Source organism: Amphiprion ocellaris, chromosome 1, assembly GCF_022539595.1.
Source record: "Amphiprion ocellaris isolate individual 3 ecotype Okinawa chromosome 1, ASM2253959v1, whole genome shotgun sequence".
Taxonomy (NCBI): domain Eukaryota; kingdom Metazoa; phylum Chordata; class Actinopteri; family Pomacentridae; genus Amphiprion; species Amphiprion ocellaris.
The window spans coordinates 8,349,804-8,370,574 of NC_072766.1; the positions used below are offsets into that span (position 1 = coordinate 8,349,804).

Sequence of the window (20,771 nt, forward strand, 5' to 3'; positions counted from 1 at the left end):
GACTAACCAGAACACAAAAGTGATGCAATTTAACTGAACTGAAGTAGAACAGTGCTGCTTTATTTTCCTGTATAGTGTCATATTTACAACAAAATGCACAATTAACCACTTTACATTAATCATAAAATTGCACAGGGGTGCAAAGATGATGTCCAGTCTTGTCCAGGCCCTCCATCATCATTAAATCAAATTTTGTCACCTAGATGAAGATTAATGGGAAGATTAGTGGAGTATTTCTCTGTCTGAAATGTGTGGTTTTGATCTTTATAAATAAAAAGGACTTGACTTATTTTGCCTAGAAGAAATTGAGATCATATAATTCATTATTGAAACAACTGAGGGCTTCATTTCCATGTGATAGCCCTGCAATCAACTACTTCCAATTCAGAGCTTATAGTTTATAATATTTTTGTTATTAAAATGCTAATCAATAAGGAACAAACCCTTTATAGACACAAAGAGAGATACTGCTTTCAATGTTGTATTTTTAAGTCATTTTATTTGGTTTGGTGCAGTGTTTTTTTCTTATTCCTGTGAATCACCATTCAAACATATGATGATGTGACTGACACTAATACAGAGCTGCTACGTTCGCAGGCAGCTGCATTTCAAAATATAAAGGATAAACATCAGATTGTAATGTTCTTTCTTTACTAAATGTTATTTATGCTCAGTTTGCACATCACACAAGGTGAAATCACAGTTGAAGAGGCTCATACCAGTTTCTCCACCAACGAGAGCCTCAGTCGAGTGCACTGCCAGTAGATTAAAATGATTTTGAGGTAGTATTCTCTCCAAATGCAATCAGATTCAGTGTTGGCAGGGGTCTCGGCTTTGTCAGGCATCACTCTTGTAAAAGCTGGAAATTATTAGTAATTGGTGTGTGAATAGAGCAGGTCAGGTGGAAACTGTGCACAAAAACATCATTTAGTGTCAGCATCACATCACCATAAAACAGAGTTATAAAAATGTTTTTTTAAGAAAAAAATACCATTACTGTTACATGATTTTATGAGTTCGCTCTTCTCGAGGTCGAGAATGAAGATCAAAGTTTATTCTGTTCATCCTTAAGTGCCGCCCCTTATAAACAGTAAGACATAAGTACCCTACAGATAATGTTACATAAAGCCTTTCATTTAAACCCTGCTGTTGCTGATCGGTTCTCTTTTGCTTTCAGAGCACATCGCTCCAAAGGTGAAGAATTCAAATAAGTCACAAAAATCAATTCTGCTATTTGGAAGCACACCAAACGACAGCTCAAAGGACATCACTGTAACAAATGTCTGCAACAGTGGAAGCTGATTGAGGTGATTTATTTTAAAGACAATATCATGCTGACACCCCATTTTCCGACTCCCCTCCTCCCTGTCCTTCTCCCTCCCTCTCCTTCCACTCAGGTCCAGTGTCTGGCTTCGGAGTGGGCGTGGTCCCGAGATGATGTCATCCTCCACACCTTGCCGCTCCACCATGTGCACGGCATCGTCAACAAGCTGCTGTGCCCTCTCTGGGTGGGCGCCACCTGCATCATGCTCCCTGAATTCCAGCCTCATGAGGTCTAAAAATTGTCTCTTTCTTCTGCTCTGTCTCTTGGCACACTTCACCTTTCAGGAACACACTTGAACAGAATATTTGACAGCTCTGAGGCTCAGGAGGCAACCGGGGAGCTTGACAGTGAGGCAGAGAAGTATTTCACATTGAGGTCTTGTATGAACAACGTCCTGCTGGGTTGAAAAAGACCCTCAGCTCTTTCCACATCAATCCCTCTTTCTCTATCAGTGTTTCCCTTTCCCCTTGCTGTTTTTTTCCTCCTCGCTTCATCTACCATCCCTCTATCCTGTCTTTTAGCCTCTCCTCCTTCTCCTCCTCCTCCCTCTCTGACTGTCAAACTAAGTGTTTGGGGCTCAGTGATGAATTGCCCTGTGTGGCTTTGTATCTGACCAATGCCAACTCACGGCAGGGGCTTAAGCAGCAGATCAATCGATGAGCTGACATTGAAGGATGATAGTGCTTGTTTGGCCCTGAGAAGGGAGGGGAAGATGGGGTGCTAAGTGTGTGTGTAGGTGCGGCTTTATGGGAGTGTAAATGCACATGTTTTCCAGTGTGTGTGCATTTTTGTTTGTATGTCGGGAACCCTACAACTTAATGCCAATGACAGTAGATGAAAAAGAAAGGACTTTAAAGGACATATGTGGCTGTCAACATACTTATTGCTACACTTTTTTTTAGCTATCTGTATTCTTCTGTTATTCCTGACCTTGTGTGCCAAACCACAAAAACCCATTCTCTCACCATCAGAAAAAAAGCCTTTCTTCTCGTCCTCCTGAAGTTACAGTACATTGATGAAGTGATCGATAGTCTGTCTCTTCTATCCCTTAAGATCTCTGAAGGGTAGCCTAGGCAGCAGAGGCTGGCATTGATTTTCTTCTGATTTTGCCTGGAGATAGTGACAAAAATTTTCAGTGCAAGAATTGTGAACCAGTAAATCGCACGTAAGTCTATTTCAAGTGTGCTGTTGCAGACTGATGGAAGCAGATACTCTTCCCAGGTTTCACACAGCACCGGTCAGATTTAGTTTGTTTATTTCAGTCCCTATTGAGTGCTTCATCACAACAACTACTCAGATGTAATATGTTGAGATATTCCTCAAGAGGGAGGGATAAGGCATCAGTTTATTGTATTCTAACAGACAGAGGCATTTTATTAAGCAGCCTGATTGATGAGGGTGCTACTTGGAAACACTTACGTGTGCCTGCTCTATTATTCAAAGTCAAATTGATATCTGTAAAGTAATAAGTAATTCGTTGTTGTGGTTTGACGGGACTTCGGAGGGGAAGCGTTTTGGCAGTTTTTGGCTCGAAGGATCGCAGTAACACTGTGTACAGCAGGCCGATCTTTACTACAGTCACACCCTCTTTGGTCCATACAGAAACATCTCATAATCTATTAAATGAATTTCTTTTTAATTTTCTGTATTCATCTTCCCTTCAGAATTCATTGTTATTACCCCTGGCTTTTCAACTAGTGCCAACATCAGTTCAGAAGTTTCTCTGGTGCTTTGATTTATGACAACATTCCTGCAAAACATTTTACATTCTGATCAGCTGAAGCAATAGTTTATGATTAATGCAAAATTGCAAATGTTTTTATGCTAATGCACCAGACTAGATGATCACTTTTACACTAGCTAAACGCCAGCAAGTAAGCATTTTTCATCGTAAGCTTGACACCATGCTGACGCTCATCATTGTTGGCTATAGACAGTTAAAATTTTATTTCGATAGCAGTACTGGTACAAAATCTCGCTATTCCATCCATCCATCCATTATCTATACACCGCTTAATCCTCACTAGGGTCGCGGGGGGTGCTGGAGCCTATCCCAGCTGACTCAGGTGAAGGCAGGGGACACCCTAGACAGGTCGCCAGTCTGTCGCAGGGCTACATATAGACAAACAAGCACTCACACATCCACACCTACGGGCAATTTAGAATGATCAATTAACCTCAGCATATTTTTGGACTGTGGGAGGAAGCCGGAGTACCCGGAGAAAACCCACGCATGCACAGGGAGAACATGCAAACTCCATGCAGAAAGATCCCGGGAAAGCCGGGACGCGAACCAGGGATCTTCTTGCTGCAAGGCGAAAGTGCTAACCACTACACCACTGTGCAGCCCCAATCTCGCTATTCCTTTTTTTTCTTTTTCTTCTCTTGCGAGGAAAATCCAAATGCATCTGTGTTTAATTTTGTTGCTAAACAAGTCACAACAAAAACTTTCCTGAATAAAACACACAAATTAGAATAGATAGGAATTTATATAACAAAATATGCTATCTGATCAAAGAATAAGTAAACTGTACTGGAATTCTGACCAGGCATCAAAGTCAACTTTCGCTACCTGACACTTTTCCGTAGTCATGACTGCTGACACACTGACATTCAACAACCGGTCCGCTTCGGGAAGAATTGGCAATTGTATCGGCATCCTGAGTTGAGTGCAGGGCTGAGCAGCTCATGGAGTTGTTTGGGATGCAGGCCGTGGCTCTGGGTTCTCACCACATCCTGTCCCCCAGGTGGAGGCCAGCTCTTTGACGGACATAAATTGCCTTCCTCTCCCCTCCAGAGTGGACTTGGTGGAAGCGCTCCACTGCACTTGATAGACACCACCCAGAATGGTCAGGGCACACTCAGTTAATAATCCTACCCTCTGCACGAAGTTTTATTTAGTATGTGTGCAGGTGAGCTGCAGAGTTTTAGATCAACTCGTAATGATATGGTGAGAAATGGGATTGGGATCTGATTTGACTGTTAGCACACCTTAATCATCTTACTTTTATTTGTCTATATATTTCAGTTCTGTTTGTTTATTAGAGGCAGAAGAGGTGAGAGGGAGATAATTTAACAGATAGCAGATTAGGTGAGTCTGTATGAGGTCACACAAAGGAGAAGTGGAAGGAAGAGTCTAGAAATTGTTGGCACATTAAGAAGGATGTGGTGTTACTATAGGTGAGAGTGATGATGGGAGAGACTGCATTTTTCTGTGCGAGTATGTGTCTTGGTGTGTGTGTGTGTGTGTGTGTGTGTGTGTGTGTGTGTGTGTGTGTGTGTGTGTGTGTGTGTGTGTGTGTGTGTGTGTGTGTGTGTGTGTGTGTGTGTGTGTGTGTGTGTGTGTGTGTGTGTGTGTGTGTGTGCAGAGAGAGACTGCAGAGGCAGCGAAGCAGGAAATTACGAAATGGAGAGAGAAGGTAAGTGAATGTGAGATAGGGAGAGAAGGGTAGAGGGGAGGAAGAAAGATGAAGGGAAGATGTGGGGTCAGGGATGAAAGTAGAAAATGAAAAAGAAGCACTTGGGAAATGGAGGTAGAATGAAAGAAGACGAAGAAGAAGTGAGGATAAGTAGACAGAGTGGGGAGACAGCTGGGGAGGAGCATTTTGTCTCCTCTGGAGGAGGGGGACGGGACTTAGAGAAGCTGTCGTTCACCTTCACTTAATTCATGCTGTCGTCCCATCCACCCATCGTCTACTGCAATGTTTCCAGACTGTGTGTGAGCGATGAGGTGGAGTGGGTGGGGCGGGCGGGGTGTGTAAAATGACTTTGTCCTTGAACAAGTGGAGTTTATGTGATATTCCAGTGGTATATTTATATGTGCATGTAGTTTCACGATGCACGTTTATGTCCATTAATGCCAGTGTGTGTTTAAAGCAGCAGGCTTGATGAAGTGGAGGACACGAGCGGCTCTTTCTGTGACCGTCAAAAAGCACATTTGTCAAAAGTAGCTGTACAGAAGGTCTTTTAACTGGCTAGAGCTGCTGCTCTGCCCTGCAGCAGCTGAATGTTTTCCTCCTCCTGACCTTTACAAATCTCGACTTTTTTTTTTCTTGTCTTTTTTCGGCGTTGTGTTGACAGGTTTAATATGAAGCTGCTGTCTGGACTTTACTCTGCCATTTACATCAAATAAAAGAAAAAAAACACTTTTTTTCTATTGCACAGACTAATGGAATAAATCTGGATGTAATATATTAGTTTGCTATGCCCCTCTGTTTGATACACTGCCTTTCTTTTTGCCTTTCCTTATCTCTCTCCTTTTTAGCTATATATTGTGCTTATCTCCCTCTCTTTCTCCCCTCCCTCTCCCCCCAGGTGTGGGAGATGCTGTTGAGCTCCAAGGCTCCGGTGGTTAATGTGTTCATGGCCGTGCCAACTATTTACTCTAAGCTGATCCGGCACTATGATCAGCACTTCACACAGCCTCATGTGAAGGACTTTGTCAAAGCAGTCTGCAAAGAGAGGATCAGGTAAGGGTTGTTGGATCAATGGCAAACAACTTATTCACCGATAGATATTTGTGGATACATGTATGTGTATGTAGTGACTGGTGACAAACTATAGGGAAATGTTTAATAAATGCTTAAATAAAACTAATTAAGATGTTTTAGCACAGAGCAAAAAAGACCGTAAACTGCAGGGCTAGGGTTAGTGTGTGATGCTTTTAGTGAATACCCCTCCTACCTCCATTTCAAAGGGATATTTAGAGCTCAGTTAAAGCGCAATATGAGGAAAGATCACATTCATTTTACACTATATTCCCAAAAGTATTCACTCACCCATCCAAATAATCAGAATCAGGTGTTCCAATCACTGCCATGTCCACAGGTGTATAAAATCAAGCACCTAGGCATGCAGACTGCTTTTACAAACATTTGTGAAAGAATGGGTCGCTCTCAGGAGCTCAGTGAATTCCAGCATTGAACTGTGATAGGATGCCACCTGTGCAACAAATCCAGTCGTGACATTTCCTCACTCCTAAATATTCCACAGTCAACTGTCAGCTGTATTATAAGAAAGTGGAAGTGTGTGGGAACAACAGCAACTCAGCCACAAAGTGGTAGGCCACGTAAACTGATGGAGCGGGGTCAGCAGATGCTGAGGCGCATAGTGCAACAGCCTTCCCAGATGAGTTGAAGCTGTTCTAGCTGCAAAGGGTGGACCAACGTCATATTGAACCCTATGGATTAGGAATGGGATGTCACTTACGTTCATATGCGAGTCAAGGCAGGTGAGGAAATACTTTTGGCAATATAGTGTTTGTCAGTGGTAGAAAATTGTGTTTTATCTGTCCTTATCTGGATTCTTGAGCTGATGTAAACGGTAGGTATAATGTTGCTGTGTAGTAATTTAGTTAACTGTAGGCTACAACTTAAACCCTGCCCTCTGGCCTTTGAAGCTAAAGATTTCTCTGGTAAATAATTAAATCCAATAAAACTCATCTTTGTGTATAAAAAATATTTATTTAGGTTTTTTTTTCCATGAAAGGAATCCCTTTATGCCTTGAAATGGCTTAAAAGTAAGTCTACATCGTTGCTTACTGTGAAATGTGCTGATCTACGTAGTCCATACTTCTGTCACATTTATTTGTGACTCACATCAGAGGTAATCAGATGTCACACCGAATTCAAAAAGAATAGCTATTTTGATCACAAACTGCTCCACTCTTACGGTTTTTAGGTACCTTAATTGCCTCTGAGCTTTGTATCACTTTCACTGCTGCAGCTCCAACTGCTGACCAAGTGGGTAAGCGGACTGAATCAATAGGCCAAACCACAAGTACTAACTTCCATTGCCTTTAGAACACCAGCAGGCACCTGTCCCTTTCACGTCAAACAGTAATATACTGCCTCTCTCCCTCCACAGCCTCAGAGCAACTCCCCCACATGGCTTGAAAACTTCTGGTTTATGAGTGTGAAATATTTATACTTCATATGCTAAAACACGCATAGTCACAGTCACAGAGTATGCGAGTATGACACAACGCTCTCCACCTCCACAATCATAACAATGAATAAGGGAATATCTTTTGGAAGAATAACATTCATACCTCCAGTGGAATCAGTGCCAATGAGGTTTAAAGTTGTTGCAAAAAACTTGTAATGACCCCTTCCACATTCACTTGCATTGCTTTTTTTTTTTTTTTTTATAAAGATCCTATACTTTTTTGTTTTTTTTCACCTTTCTTTTAGTGTGTTGTAGTTTTTCTGTGCATGTAAAATGTCTGCAAACTTACAAAAATCCAAAGAAGGTACTCTCTCACACAGATAACAGTGCTTCTACCTGCCTGGAACAGCTCATTTGAAGTCAAGGCTTTTCTTCCGTTACTTATCAATGTCACCATGTAACACTTTTGCACGTCGGCCTAGTGGCTAGTTTGGCCCTCAGAAATGAGCAGTCTCCTCACAGTCTGCCATGTTTTCCTTCCTAGAGCTGCTTCCACTAGAGTTGCTTCCCTGTAGTCATAGATCATAGATCTCTGTAACCAATGTTGCCTTGCCTTTGTCAGGCCAACTGACCAGTCAGAGCAGACTTGGCTTTTCCGGAGGCGAGTCATAAACAAATAGGATGCAGAAAATGCTGAATTTCAGACACAGAGTGAAAAAAGGTGCTTCAGTACAGTATGTAAATAATAAAGTGCTTTTTCTTACATTTAAGCATACAACCCTATTTTAGTAGACTCAAATAATAAAATTATATACCTGTAAATGTGAATAATATGGCCTCTGTAACTGGTCACTTCTCTGTATGTATGCAGACATGTCAGTATAACACTTAACATTTTTGTTTGTATTTTATTATTTTATTGACCTTTGATACTGTTTTTCCCTTCCTTGTTGACAGTGTGACAACACATTAGACACATTTGCAACATATCTTTTACTCCTTAGTGTAGTTTTTATTTTGTTGGCACTTTGTGTTTGGTGTCTACATTTTCCTATTTTGTTGACTACCATGATTTTCTACCACGCTGCATTCTGTATATTCATTAGTTTTAGAGATGACTGCCGACACAGTCTTCTGCTTACTGACGCACATAAATCACGCACCTAACATCCACAGTGGGACACTGCATATGTGTCTTTGGACCCACAAAAATCACATTTATAATGATCAGACATGATCAATATGCATTTTTTTTATGCTAGAATACAAACTTGGAATGTGTAATTTGAAGCCTGGAGTGTTTCCCTCACCTCTGGCCCTCTCTCTTCAGGCTGATGGTCTCCGGCTCGGCTGCTCTCCCTCTGCCTACTCTGCAGCGCTGGGAGGAGATTACAGGCCACACACTGCTGGAACGCTACGGCATGACTGAGATCGGCATGGCCCTGTCCAACCCTCTCAAGGGCCCACGCATCCCAGGTACTTAGGTTTGACTAACTGAATACACTCCAGGCACCCACACACCTATATGGTACAAGTAAAGTAAGGGTAAAGGTGAACTAAGGTCACACTCTCAGCAGCTAGTTTTCAGGGTTGTTCATTCTGACTCCTTCACTCTGGTGGATAACAATAAAGTCATGCGGCCTCAGGTGTCAGAACACTAACCCCACAGAGAGAGCAGGCGTTGGTCCTCCTCCAAGCAGACTGTGGTGAGGTTACATGCCAGCTGCTGGAGCAACGGCAGGAAACGAAGCCAGAACAAAACGTCTTTTAAAGACAGGTTTGACATCTGATCATCGGCAATTACTCAAGTATGAGAAGTCTTTCATGCTTGGGGTTTATAACTGTTACGGACACCAGTAAAGGGAAATTATGGCAAAGAATGTTATTTTTGTGTGAACCGGTCGTACTTACCCAGGTTAATGAACATAGTCTGCCGGTAATCTGTGTGTCTGTCTTGTTCACAAAGACTTTGAAATAATAAAAATACAGCACCGCCAATCCAAAGAGAGTGTCATTTGGAGGTCGCTCTGTTGTAATTTACCTGATAGTGAGTGTTTGGATTGGTTGCCAGGCACCTCTCCAGTGGTAAAGGCAGCCTATGTGACTAACAATGTAGTAACGTGTAGGCTGTGGGAGAGAAAAAATACACTTCAACATTACCTTCTCTGTCTGCTGTTGCTGTGTAGTAATTAAATCAAACATGTAGTTGCCATTACTTTCCACAATTTGGTAGCATGTGATTATCAATCAACAACCTTGCAATCAGTTACTTTTGTAAAACTTTGCTTCTAGGAAACATGGCCAGGGAGTATGGTTTTAGAGTGAACTAACTGGAGATGAATTAACATGAAAATGATTTAATAGAGCAGAGAATTAAGGTTTTTACTTCTCATTTAAGCTAAAGATTATTGTTAAACAGCTGATAATAGCACATGCCATCAACATGATTCTCCTAATCTGTTGGAGAATTCTGCTTGGTTTCTCTGAAAATGGACCAGATTTGGCTAAAAGACATCTAGGTCTTCATCTGGAAATTGTCTCGGTATATTCATGGTAACGCATTTAAATCTGTAGTAGATTCTAAGACGTCTTGGACCACCATAAAATGTCTTAATCAGGTCACCACATTCCATCAGAACAGTTTAAGTGTACAGAGGCATTGATTCTCCAAGTCTCTGTAGCGCTACTGGAAGGATGAATCATCATTCTTCATTGATATTCCCTCATTTGGTGTTTTAATATTCCCTGATTTGATGTTTTGATGGTATTTTGATGAGTGCTGGTTTACATATTAGTCCAAAGCCTCTCCTAGATGTTCAGTTGGGATGAGATCAGGTGAAGGACATATCATATTATTCTAGTCATTTTCATATTTATCAAGTCATTTAGTGAGCCTTTGTGCTCTGTAGACATTCATCCTATAAGAAATCACTCCCATTTGGAATATATATGCTTCAACATAGGATAACGGTGATCATTATGAACAGCTTTGTATTCGTTTAGAATGATTCTTCCCTGTAAGTAGATAAATGGACCCAATCTATGCTACCAAAATTCCCCCACAGCAGAACAGGACCACTAGACCACCTCACTGTACGGGTCAAAGATTCAGGTTTTTCCTTTTTTGTCACCTGTCTGTACTTCTCAGCAGATACAAACCACAGCAGTGGTTAAAAGCAGGAGATCCCACAGCTGTAATAGCACCTTGTGTGATTGAGGCTGTTTTATTTTTTGCTTTTGACCAAGGAAACCAAACTACTGATGTCACCACACACTTAGTAACTTTCTTCTTCTTTGTCACGCATCTTCCAAACATCTCTGATATTATTCCACCTCCCTCACCGCTTTGACTGCACACTTCAGCTCCTTGTGTTGTGTTGATCACAGGCAGTTTTCTCTAGTGTGATGTCAGGCAAAACCCCATGATCCCAACTACACCGCCCTCACACATGCAAGAAACAAAGGTAGGGTCTGGAAATGAGGTCAGACAAGTTGTGGTTGCTTTCTTCTCCTGTCTTCTCCTGTCCCCCCCCCACCTTCTCTTCCTCTCTCCCCCCATCATCTGCTTCCTTTCCTGTTCCCCAGCCAACACTTCCTCTTACAGGTAAAGCTAATTAGCTTGCAAGTGGATTGGGTAATCCTCTGTCTGCTGTTTTGTTGGGGTATTGTTGTGTTTGTTTGTCAGAGAATGTTTGGCATAAGCTGAGCAGGCTGTGTTTGATTCCTCTCAGGTGATTATTAAGAATGGCTTCAAGAGGTCTACGGTGCTATTGATGTTTCCCCTGCAGCACTTGTGGAAGATGTGTACATGTTTTTTGCGTGCATACGTAGGTGTGAGCGTATGGAGACATGAGCTTGTGCCTGTTTGAGTCAGTGTGTTCCTGTCTTGTCTTTAAGTAGGTTAAAATGGATCAATAACAACCGCAGGAAACACTCTCAGAAGAGTAGTGGAGTGGAGTCACCCTCTCTCTTCTTCTCTCCGATTTTCTTTTTTTCTGCCCCCCCTCCCCAACAACATCGCAGGAGACAGCTCAGCTTATAATACACCTTATTGACAACAATTTTATTAATTTTTTCCTGTATTTAGGGCATCTAACTGGCCTGATTTTATTGTGTAGGATACAGTTTCGGAGCATACCATATAAAAAGCAGTGCGTCTATCTAGGTCATATTGCCCTTGCTGAGATGTAAACATATGAGATTAGTTCTTCCTGGTTCTTTCCATCTCATTATTATCTCACTCTGCTGCCCCTTTCATCTTTTTGAATCACTTTTTGTCCTACTTTTCAGCCTCTTGTTTAGTCGTTTTGCAGGCGTACATACAGATACAGTGTCGCAGCAGTCTTTCAATAAGCTCTTGGGAGAACAACTGTAGAACAACCCTTTCTGAACCTTTTCCATTCCTTCTTCACTTCATACAGACCTTTTCCCCCAACAATCATATAGCGGTTATAACCTGCCCATACTCCTCAAAGTAGCACTCGATCTTGTTGAATCATCGAGACCAGAATTGCACAAGTCTTGCAACTTTCTCGAGCTACTGATGTCAGAGAGGGGAAAAAATGATGATAGAGGAGGGCATAGAAAGACAGAGAGATTCCAGTTGTTGAACCGTAAATGGATTTTAGGGACTTGGTCATTGTGGGAGAAGAGGCTGTTTTTGTCATTTTGTAGATGGCAGTTTTTTGCTCAGTGGGGTGAAGAACTCGAGGAAGATTACCCAGGCTACACCTCTTCACCCCAATCAGAGGACAATAGAAGGAGAGGCTGAGCGTTTGACCTTTCTTTGTTTGGGTTTTGTAATCTCTTATTTGACAGGGTGTTATTTTCATAGTTTGGGCCACTTTGGTATGATTGCTGACATTACTGTCTGCTCAAAATGTTAATTTTGGATACCTAGAAATATGGCAACAATGCTAATCAGACATTTGAATTATTAGCCAAGCTTTTTTGTTGTTGTTGTTGTTGTTGTTGTTGTTATTACTTGACATTTCAGTTGCATTTTAAGACCACCCTCCAGTGAAAATCAAGTTTGTCCATGTGTTTTTTATATGCTTGAAGACCCATCATGAGGAAAATAAGCAGTCAACGCCATGCTGAGCATTTCCTCCTTGAAACTGCAGTCTTAAAAACACAGATTCAGACAGTCTGGACTTTATAAGCAACAAACCTAAAGCATCAAACCTGTCAACCTAGGAGCAACTTTCTGTGTAATTATTCCTCAGAATCAGTTTCTGGTTTAAAATATTAGAACTTGCCACTGTGATGTGTGGAATAGTTTTACATTGCTTCATAGGCCATGAAAGAGAGTCATAGGTGAGCTGGTGTGCTTCAGCTGCAGCAAGTAGCAGATTCATCTGCATTTAGGCCATTTTAAGAGAAGAAGGGATTATTTTCATGAAGAAAATTTAAAATATTTAATTTTGACATACTGAGATGAGTTTTAGGGGTTTATTCCACATGGAGGGACTTGGTGATGATGTTTAAAATCTGTTTGATCATCTGACTACTATTTTCATTCTCCATCAGACATGGAAATATAAGTGCTCTCACAAATAATATGATGAGTCATTAAAGAGACAGACCTAGAATTATCCTTTAAAAAAATACTACTTTGAAGTGTCTCACATTGTAACTTAGCAAAATTCAGCTTGTCTGACCTTATACCTCTAACTTGTTTGTTAGACCGCTTCTCTGCTGAGAAGCAGTCTGGTTACTTCTGTGGTCAGTTGGTTTTCATATTGATCTCATCAACTCAACTCCCCAAATCAGGAGTGGAGTTGATGAGATCAATATGAAGTGAGAGAATCGTTCTTTAATCAGGACCTGACCTGCTCTTTATTGGGAGAGCAGTAGTCTGTGAAATGGCATAATAGCCTGGAGGCAGGCACACACACACACACACACACACACACACACACACACACACACACACACACACACACACACACACACACACACACACACACACACACACACACACACACACACACACACACACACACACACACATAAAAGACCACTGAGACCTTCTCTGTACATCCCCTGTGCAGTCTTTGCTATAATTACTTCATTCAGGAGGTCACATTTGCACACACACATAGCGATGGAGACCACAGGTGATGTCAGTACATGTGGGAAATTTCAATTTGTAACACTTTTTTTTTTTTTTTTTTAACACATTTCATATTAATAGTTTTACTTAACATGACTGCAGCTCACAGTCAGGAACACTCTATTTCTGACACTGAGTTTCTATTCTATTTCCTTACTTGTCAGCTCAGTTAGAACATTTTAATGCTACTGTGTTTCAATAGAAAACTTTGTCAAGCACTCAGCAGTAGCTAAGACTGAAGGAATTAATTCTATTGTACAGTCAGCTGCTTTTTTCAGAGACCGTATGAAACAAGTGCAAGCCAAGAGAAATGTCCAAAGACAGTTCTATTATTTGAAGTTTACCAGATGTTGCTGCATCAGACATTTGCTCAGGAATCACCATTACTGTCCAAGTAAGCTGGCTTGTGGTGACTGAGACGAATGGCTTTCGGTTTAGTGTTTTACAAGCTCAGCAAACCATTTAGTGACCAGTTATGCCCTGCAGACGGAGGTTAATGCCATCTTGGAGAAGAAGACTCCCGCTCTGTTAGAAATCCTTTAGTAAAGGTTGCAGATGGTCACTTCATTAATTATGAGCCGTAAAAATGTTCAGCTCCTGTAAGAGGACCAAAAATCTTTCAATCGTACCTCAATAAACTATATTTTTTGTGTGTTCATGGGATTTTTTTTGTGTTTATATTTTAACAGGGGCTGTGGGGTTGCCACTTTCTGGTGTGGAGGTTCGGATTGTCATGAATAACACAACCAACACCACCATAGCAGAGGGAACTCACAGAGAGACTCAGGTAATCAATGATTTAATAATTATAGGGTGATTTATGTGCAGGCTGTGGATGCAAAATAGAAATACAGTACATGAAGAGACAGAAAATATATCAGCAGAATAACCTACCTCTCTTCAAAAACTGTGTAAGTGTACCTAGATGATCATTTAAGCATTGTTGTGGCTGCAGGTACGTCCAGGTCTGGAGGGGAAAGAAGGGGAGCTCCTGGTTCGAGGTCTGTCGGTCTTCAAAGAGTACTGGAACAAACCTCAGGAGACCGCTGAATCCTTCACCGAGGATGGCTGGTTCAAAACAGGTGCCAAACTTCCTCCTCTTCCTCTCTCTTTACTCATCCCTCAGTACTGTACAAGCACACACACATACACACACCCAGAAGGGATTGAATTCTGCAACTAATTGCATCTACATGATTGGTAGTGTCAGAGGGATTCACAGGAGGAGGACAGATGTCGTAAGACTTTTTCATCTGTGCTTCCGACTGCACTTTTAGGACAAGATATTTTAAACACTTTAAAACCAGGAGTCTAGTGTTGGAAGCACACACACACACACACACTCACAAATTGAGCATATGTGTGTGTCTGCGCACATTTTGGGGGGACTATGAGGGAGTGATAAATGGACTATGTGTGTTTTTGGTGCTGCAGGGCCTTTTTCCTCCTAAGTGGTTGTGACTGCTCTGGGTCTTGAGGAACCAAGTATTGCTCTCTCGCTATTCCTCTCCCTCCCTCACTCTTTAATGTGTGTGTGTGGTGGCACAGAGGGAAGCTGTCATCAGAGGCTTTCTCTCCCTGTCATGTAGACGACAGGAAATAAGAGCCAGAAGCAAAAGAGTGAGGAAGGAGCTGGAAGTACTGAGCTCGGAGATGTGGCGCCGGAGGGGTTAGAAAGAGTCAGCTGCAAAGGCTGCGAGTGGGGACGGACAAGGTAGGGATGGGGAGCTGCCGGTGGTGGGGGAGAAGTAAGGAAGGAGCGAGTGATGGAGAGTGAAGCAGGGCGAGGCAATGGGAGAGCAGGGCAGAGTGTGTTTAATTGGCTTTGCAGGCTGGAAGGACAGAGATCCAGAGCACAGCACGTTGCTGTCACACTCCATTACAGCCACTGGCCACATAATGAGAGCCTGTGCAATCAGCTCCCCACAGACTGGTCCCTCAAGCCACACACACACTCACACACACACTGTGGAATACTCTGTAGGAAGCAAACATGTTCCTTGCCCACCCAGCTCCCTAATGCCAACTTCAACTCACACATATCTACTACAGACTTGTGAAGTGGGAGGAGTTTCTGGGTATCCGAGGTTCCAGAAATAAGGACTTCTTTTTTAATTTGTTTTAATAATAATTAAAGGCAGGTGAAGCACTTTCAAGTTGCAGCTTTTATTATTTGATTGGATAGTTTAAGCGCGAGTCAAGAAAGATAGGTTTTTGTTGTTTGTTGGGGTTTTTTTTGGATTGGAAAAACTGATTTTGCCCATCAGTCTATTTACAGGTCTTGGGGATTATGTATGCATAAATTAAAAAAAATAGAAATCCTTGTTGCTACAAAGCTGCCAGAAATCAGATAAACTCCATGACTTTATGTGATTTCAGCATCAGATGGGTCGACAGACTACAAGTTTGAAAGTGAAACAAAATCTGTTGGTTTGGCGTTAAAAAGCTCTCATTTCATCTCCTCTCAAGTCTCTAGGCCACTTTAGCTGCTACTGGTATTACACACCTGAATCTCCAGTCAAACAACCTATGTCTGAGTTGCATTGTGGGTAACGTAGGCACCATCTTTTGAGGAGGAAGATGTAATAATGTAAATAGTAGTTTGTATTTTTAGTTATATGATCATGTAGCAAACAGTGAGCAGGACCTCAAATTTTTGCTTTGTTAAAAGATGTGTTGCCTCCTGATGTAATTTTCAGATTTTTTTGATCATTTTGCCATCATAGTGAGATTGCCAGGCCACCAGCACAGATGTCAGGATGTAACTGGAGCGAAGTATTGAGAGCACATAAATCTTCATTAAAAAACACTACTTGTGTGTTTTTTTTTTTTTAAATGTTAGTCCATATGCAGATTAAATAAATGAGGTACAGCATGTTAATTAAAGAGCATCAGTGGCTGGCATGTGTGTTTTTCACCCTGATTCCAGACATTATGCCAAGATACACTAATTGCCAGCTTGCCTGTAGCTTCATATCATTATTGTATAGATGGGAGAATGGTGTCAATGTCCTTATCTGTCAGCTGTCAAGTGAAATGTGTTTCCAAAAATGTCTCAACTATTTGTCAGTTTACTTTGGATTGAATTTGATAAGTCACAGAAAAACATACATTTTTCAGACACAAAATTTTGATAATTCACCCTTATGACCTTTAATACTGTTAAATTATTCTTCCTTGTTGAGAATACCATTTAAAAAACATAGAAATGTGAACTGATGTTGGGAGAAATATTTGGGCAACCAGCAACTAATCCCATTTCTCAGTTCTATATACACAATGACACACATTCAGTCAATTTATAGTGACACAAGTGATTCTTGTCCACACACGCAAGCCATTTCCGAACAAACCCTCTCGATGTGGATATCTGAGGGGGGAGAAGTGTTAGATGGAAACTCCTTGCACTTAACCCTCTTTTTAGCTTCCTAACTCCTCTCTCACACTCTTACCCTTTTTGACCTCACACCTGCTCCCTGTTTCACACCACGCCTTTCTCTCCAACACTCAGTCTCTTTCTCACACTCCATCTGTGACTTGCTAACTCTGAGCTGCTCTCTTGCCACTTCCACATGGAACTTTCTGTATCTCACTTGTCCTACGTCCTCCAGGATTTGACCGTCTGGTCAGCTTGGAAAGATGACTGCTGCTTTTCAGGTAACTGACTAGGATGTACTTTTCGAGACTGACAATAGGTTGTCAAAATGGATACGGTGAACTTCAAATAATCGACTTACTAAGATCATAATTGAGGAAGATACACAACATCTGATAACTTTTTTGACTCTGTGTATCTAAGATCTAAAGTATTTGATGTTTAAGTGCAGAAAAAGAAATGTGCAGTTAGGTTCATTCCTTGTAGGTTGAATATGTTTAATTATTACATTGGAAAAAAAAAAAAAAAAAGTACAAAACAGGTCAGTCATTTTTGAAGAAATCAAGAATTTTTACATTTTTTAAAAAATCTGTCAATAATCCTGATTGTTTTCCAATGAATGATTCTATATAATATGCGTGATTTTTCTCATCAGTAGGATGAAATAACTGCAATATTGACAGTACCAATGATACCACCACCTACTGAAATTATTGTTATTATTGTTTGTCCCTTCTGTTGGATAACTACCCACATGTTCAAAAAAATGCAAAACTTGTTTCTGTCAGTTAAAGGCATCCGTCTGCTGAAACCTGTTAATGGAAGTGGAAAGGCGTAGGTTAGGATGTTGTTCTCTGTCATTTGTAATTATGCATGACTCAACTGATAGCTATACTTTTTAAATAGTGCCCTGTATTCTCACTGAGTTTTAACATGCGGTTATTCGGTGCTACAGTGTTTCAGATCTTTAATTAATCTTTGATTTTCGTTGATGTGCTAGTCAGTTTTCCCTTCAAATGTTGGACAAGTTTTTTAAATTACCTCAAAATCTGCAAGAGAAAACGTGACCTAATAGACATTTACATGCGCTGCTGTTATGGGAATTTTAGTTGATGCATAGACATTCAGTCGGTGGTGGTTCTCTAGTCAGTTATGAATAAACCAAGAGGATGCAAGAAGTGTGTAAGTTACTGTAAATATCTTTCAATTTTTCAATATAAGTCACCGTTGCAAACTGTGCAGCTTATTCCTAAAGCTATCTGTTGATAGCCTGCATGTTTGTCATTTCGTCTGCATTGGTAAATTGTAGATACAGAAGATAACCTTGGTTACACTCTCTCTCCCTCTAAACTGCATGATTCTCTGCAAACATATTGGTCACACATCACAAGTAAATTCTCTACTTGTAGTCGTGTAGTTGTAAAATTTGGGCACAATGATAAAAAGAGCAGCACTCAGGTATGACTCAGTTCCCTTTGTATGTATTAGTAATACATAATTAGTAATTAGAAATAGACTTTGAAATGAATTAAATCAATTACCAACGTAACATCACTATCCTGCATTAAGGTCTGATTCCTTCTTGTGTGTAGTGATTTTTTTTTACTTCAATAATTGTCGCAAAAACTGTTTTGTAATATTTGTACTTTTTCTTTAAAATTTATGACATTCCCATTTAGGCTTTTTAAAATTATCTTAAAATTGTGCTAAAAAGTGACTAGATTGAGTAAACATCAGTTCACTGTATTCAGAACTGAAACCTGCTGCATTTTGTTAGATGAACCTTCTCTTCTCTTCACTCAAGGATTAGTAATTCACAATCTTTTGCAGAAGAGGATATATTTTTCAAAAAAGATGCTTTTTGCACTGTTTGGCTCTTACAGAATGGGAGACGATCTGAGAGGAAAATAAAGCTAATGAAGAAACTGAAAAGTCAATATTAAGAGGAGGCAAAGGAGAGATGGCCAAAGGAAAGTAAAGTTTAAAAAGTGGAGAAGAAATGTGAGAGCTTAGATCAATAAGTTTGCAGCTGGCCAAAGGTGTCTTCTCCAGTGTGAGCAGGTGCAGTGTAGCGTGATTGGCAGCTCTATAGGGAAGCTGTCACCTGAGCGTTCTCTCTTTCCACTCATCTTCACAAACATCTCGGAGCACATTGATCTCCTCTCACTTTTTTTTTTAACTCTCTTTTTGTGCTCAGTAATACAGTCTGTCTGCTGTCCAGAGCTACAATGCGAGTTCTGCTCCAGATGACGGCACTGTAAAGCTTTTTTTGTTGGATTTGATGTACACATGTAAATACGAGCGGAGATGAGAAAAAAGGAAGACGTAAACTGTAAGTGAAACTGCAGATTTAGGTTCAGTTGGTGTCAGAGAATCCAGTTCTCCTCCCAGAATGAATGAATCAATCAGACTTTATTTATATAGCATTTTTCATACAAATAAAATGAAACACAGGTAATAAAACAGTACAAACGGTTTGATAACAATAAAAGACTCTAAGACACAGGGATTGAGGAAATGAGCAAACACCAGATGAAATAAAATAAAATAAGCTTGATGAATAAATAAAATTTTAAAAAGTCTATTATTAAAATAGAGATAGAAATCGAAGTCAAAAATTATACACACTGAATAAAAAATAATAAAACTAATTAAGTAAACTGTACATTGAATAGACTAAAATATGTAAATAGGTGAATAAATGGAGAAGTCAATAAATATAATTTTGAAAAAAAATTCTAAAAGTGGATTATGATGTTGTAGGGTTTTCTGAAAATTATGAATGCATAAATTAGTAAGGACCCATTAGGCCTTAGAACTTTCCAAATTTTGCATTTCTGTTCCCAGTCGTGCTTGTGGGCTGACTATTAGTCCTGCCTTATCTGATGTTTAATTACTTATTTCATTTACTGCAAGAGACTCAGGCCGAGGACCAGAACTGTTAACAAGAGGGTTAAATTCACACTGTTAATGACTTATCCCCACAGAATCTATTAGCGCGAGCCAAATGAATCCTCCAAGAACTAAAATTAGCAATATGTGTGGCAAAATCTATGTTGAATTGGTTTGCATTTGGTCATCTTTCAAAACAGACGCTATTTTCAAAGAGTTTCGTTTGACACAGCACGAGTGTTAAAACATATTAGATCGAGATTGTGCACGAGTAAATGTGCATCTGTGTCGGCTTGAGTCTGACAGAGAGGGAGATGCAACCCCAGCTGTAAAGGTGAGCTTCAGGTCTGCAGGGTAAATTCTCAGCAGACAGACAGACAGACAGACAGACACGAGTGTGGCTCATATCCTGCAGAGCCATCACTAGTCATTTGTGCATCGTTCTTTGGCTCCCAGCTGTGCTCTCCTCTCCCCTGCCTCCATCCCTCTCTGTGTTCCCAATGTCATATTTCACCCCAAGTCACATTGTGTCCTCCTAACTCCAATGTCAGAGCTCCCTGTGGGATTCATTCAACACCCAGCAACCCCCCCAGCACCTTGATCAAACTGGCTATCCCTGTAACATTTACAGTCAACACATGGTGGTCCATGTTTTATTAACACCAGGTACAGGTAAATCTGGTTAAACACCAGTTCACGTGAGCCACTAAGCTCCAGGAGTGTTTGGCAAACTGTTGTAGCAGCTGGTATTTATTTTTCTGTCAATTTCCCTGCACAAAACATTGAAGAGTCAGTTACCACTCTTTTGTTGATTGCTTTCTTCTGTCATTCATTCATCTGTTTTGGTCAAAAAGGAAGAGAAAAGAGGTGCTGTGATTTCAAAAGCACCACAACTAATCAAAGATTTGAAATCTGGATTGCCAGTGTTCAGGTATTATAATCGCCGTCTGTTTCCTGGAGTCGACGTGTCACGGTTGAGATCAGATTTGTGTGATTCAGTGCAGACTAGGTGCATGTAAACAGCAGTTAAATAGTTTCCTTGATGAACATGGCAGATCTGAGACCGACATCAATCCTCAAGTTCAGCCTGTTATCTGCTGTGGGAAAGGCAACCTAGCAAGGAATATAATCAGTAACATTACCATAAAGCAATTCAAGCTCCTTTAATTGCATTATAT

General features: G+C 40.7%; 1 protein-coding gene across 2 annotated transcripts in view; it reads left to right on the top strand.

Annotated features, from left to right (window-relative positions):
• acsf3 (acyl-CoA synthetase family member 3) overlaps positions 1-20,771 on the top strand; it is a 40,154-nt gene that overhangs the window by 5,472 nt on the left and 13,911 nt on the right. For both annotated transcript variants that reach the window (XM_023298791.3, XM_055013547.1), the window contains exons 3-7: positions 1,398-1,553; positions 5,639-5,793; positions 8,541-8,686; positions 14,015-14,112; positions 14,281-14,407. In XM_023298791.3, coding sequence (XP_023154559.1) covers positions 1,398-1,553; positions 5,639-5,793; positions 8,541-8,686; positions 14,015-14,112; positions 14,281-14,407 — 682 coding nt within the window. The remainder of the gene's footprint in view (positions 1-1,397; positions 1,554-5,638; positions 5,794-8,540; positions 8,687-14,014; positions 14,113-14,280; positions 14,408-20,771) is intronic.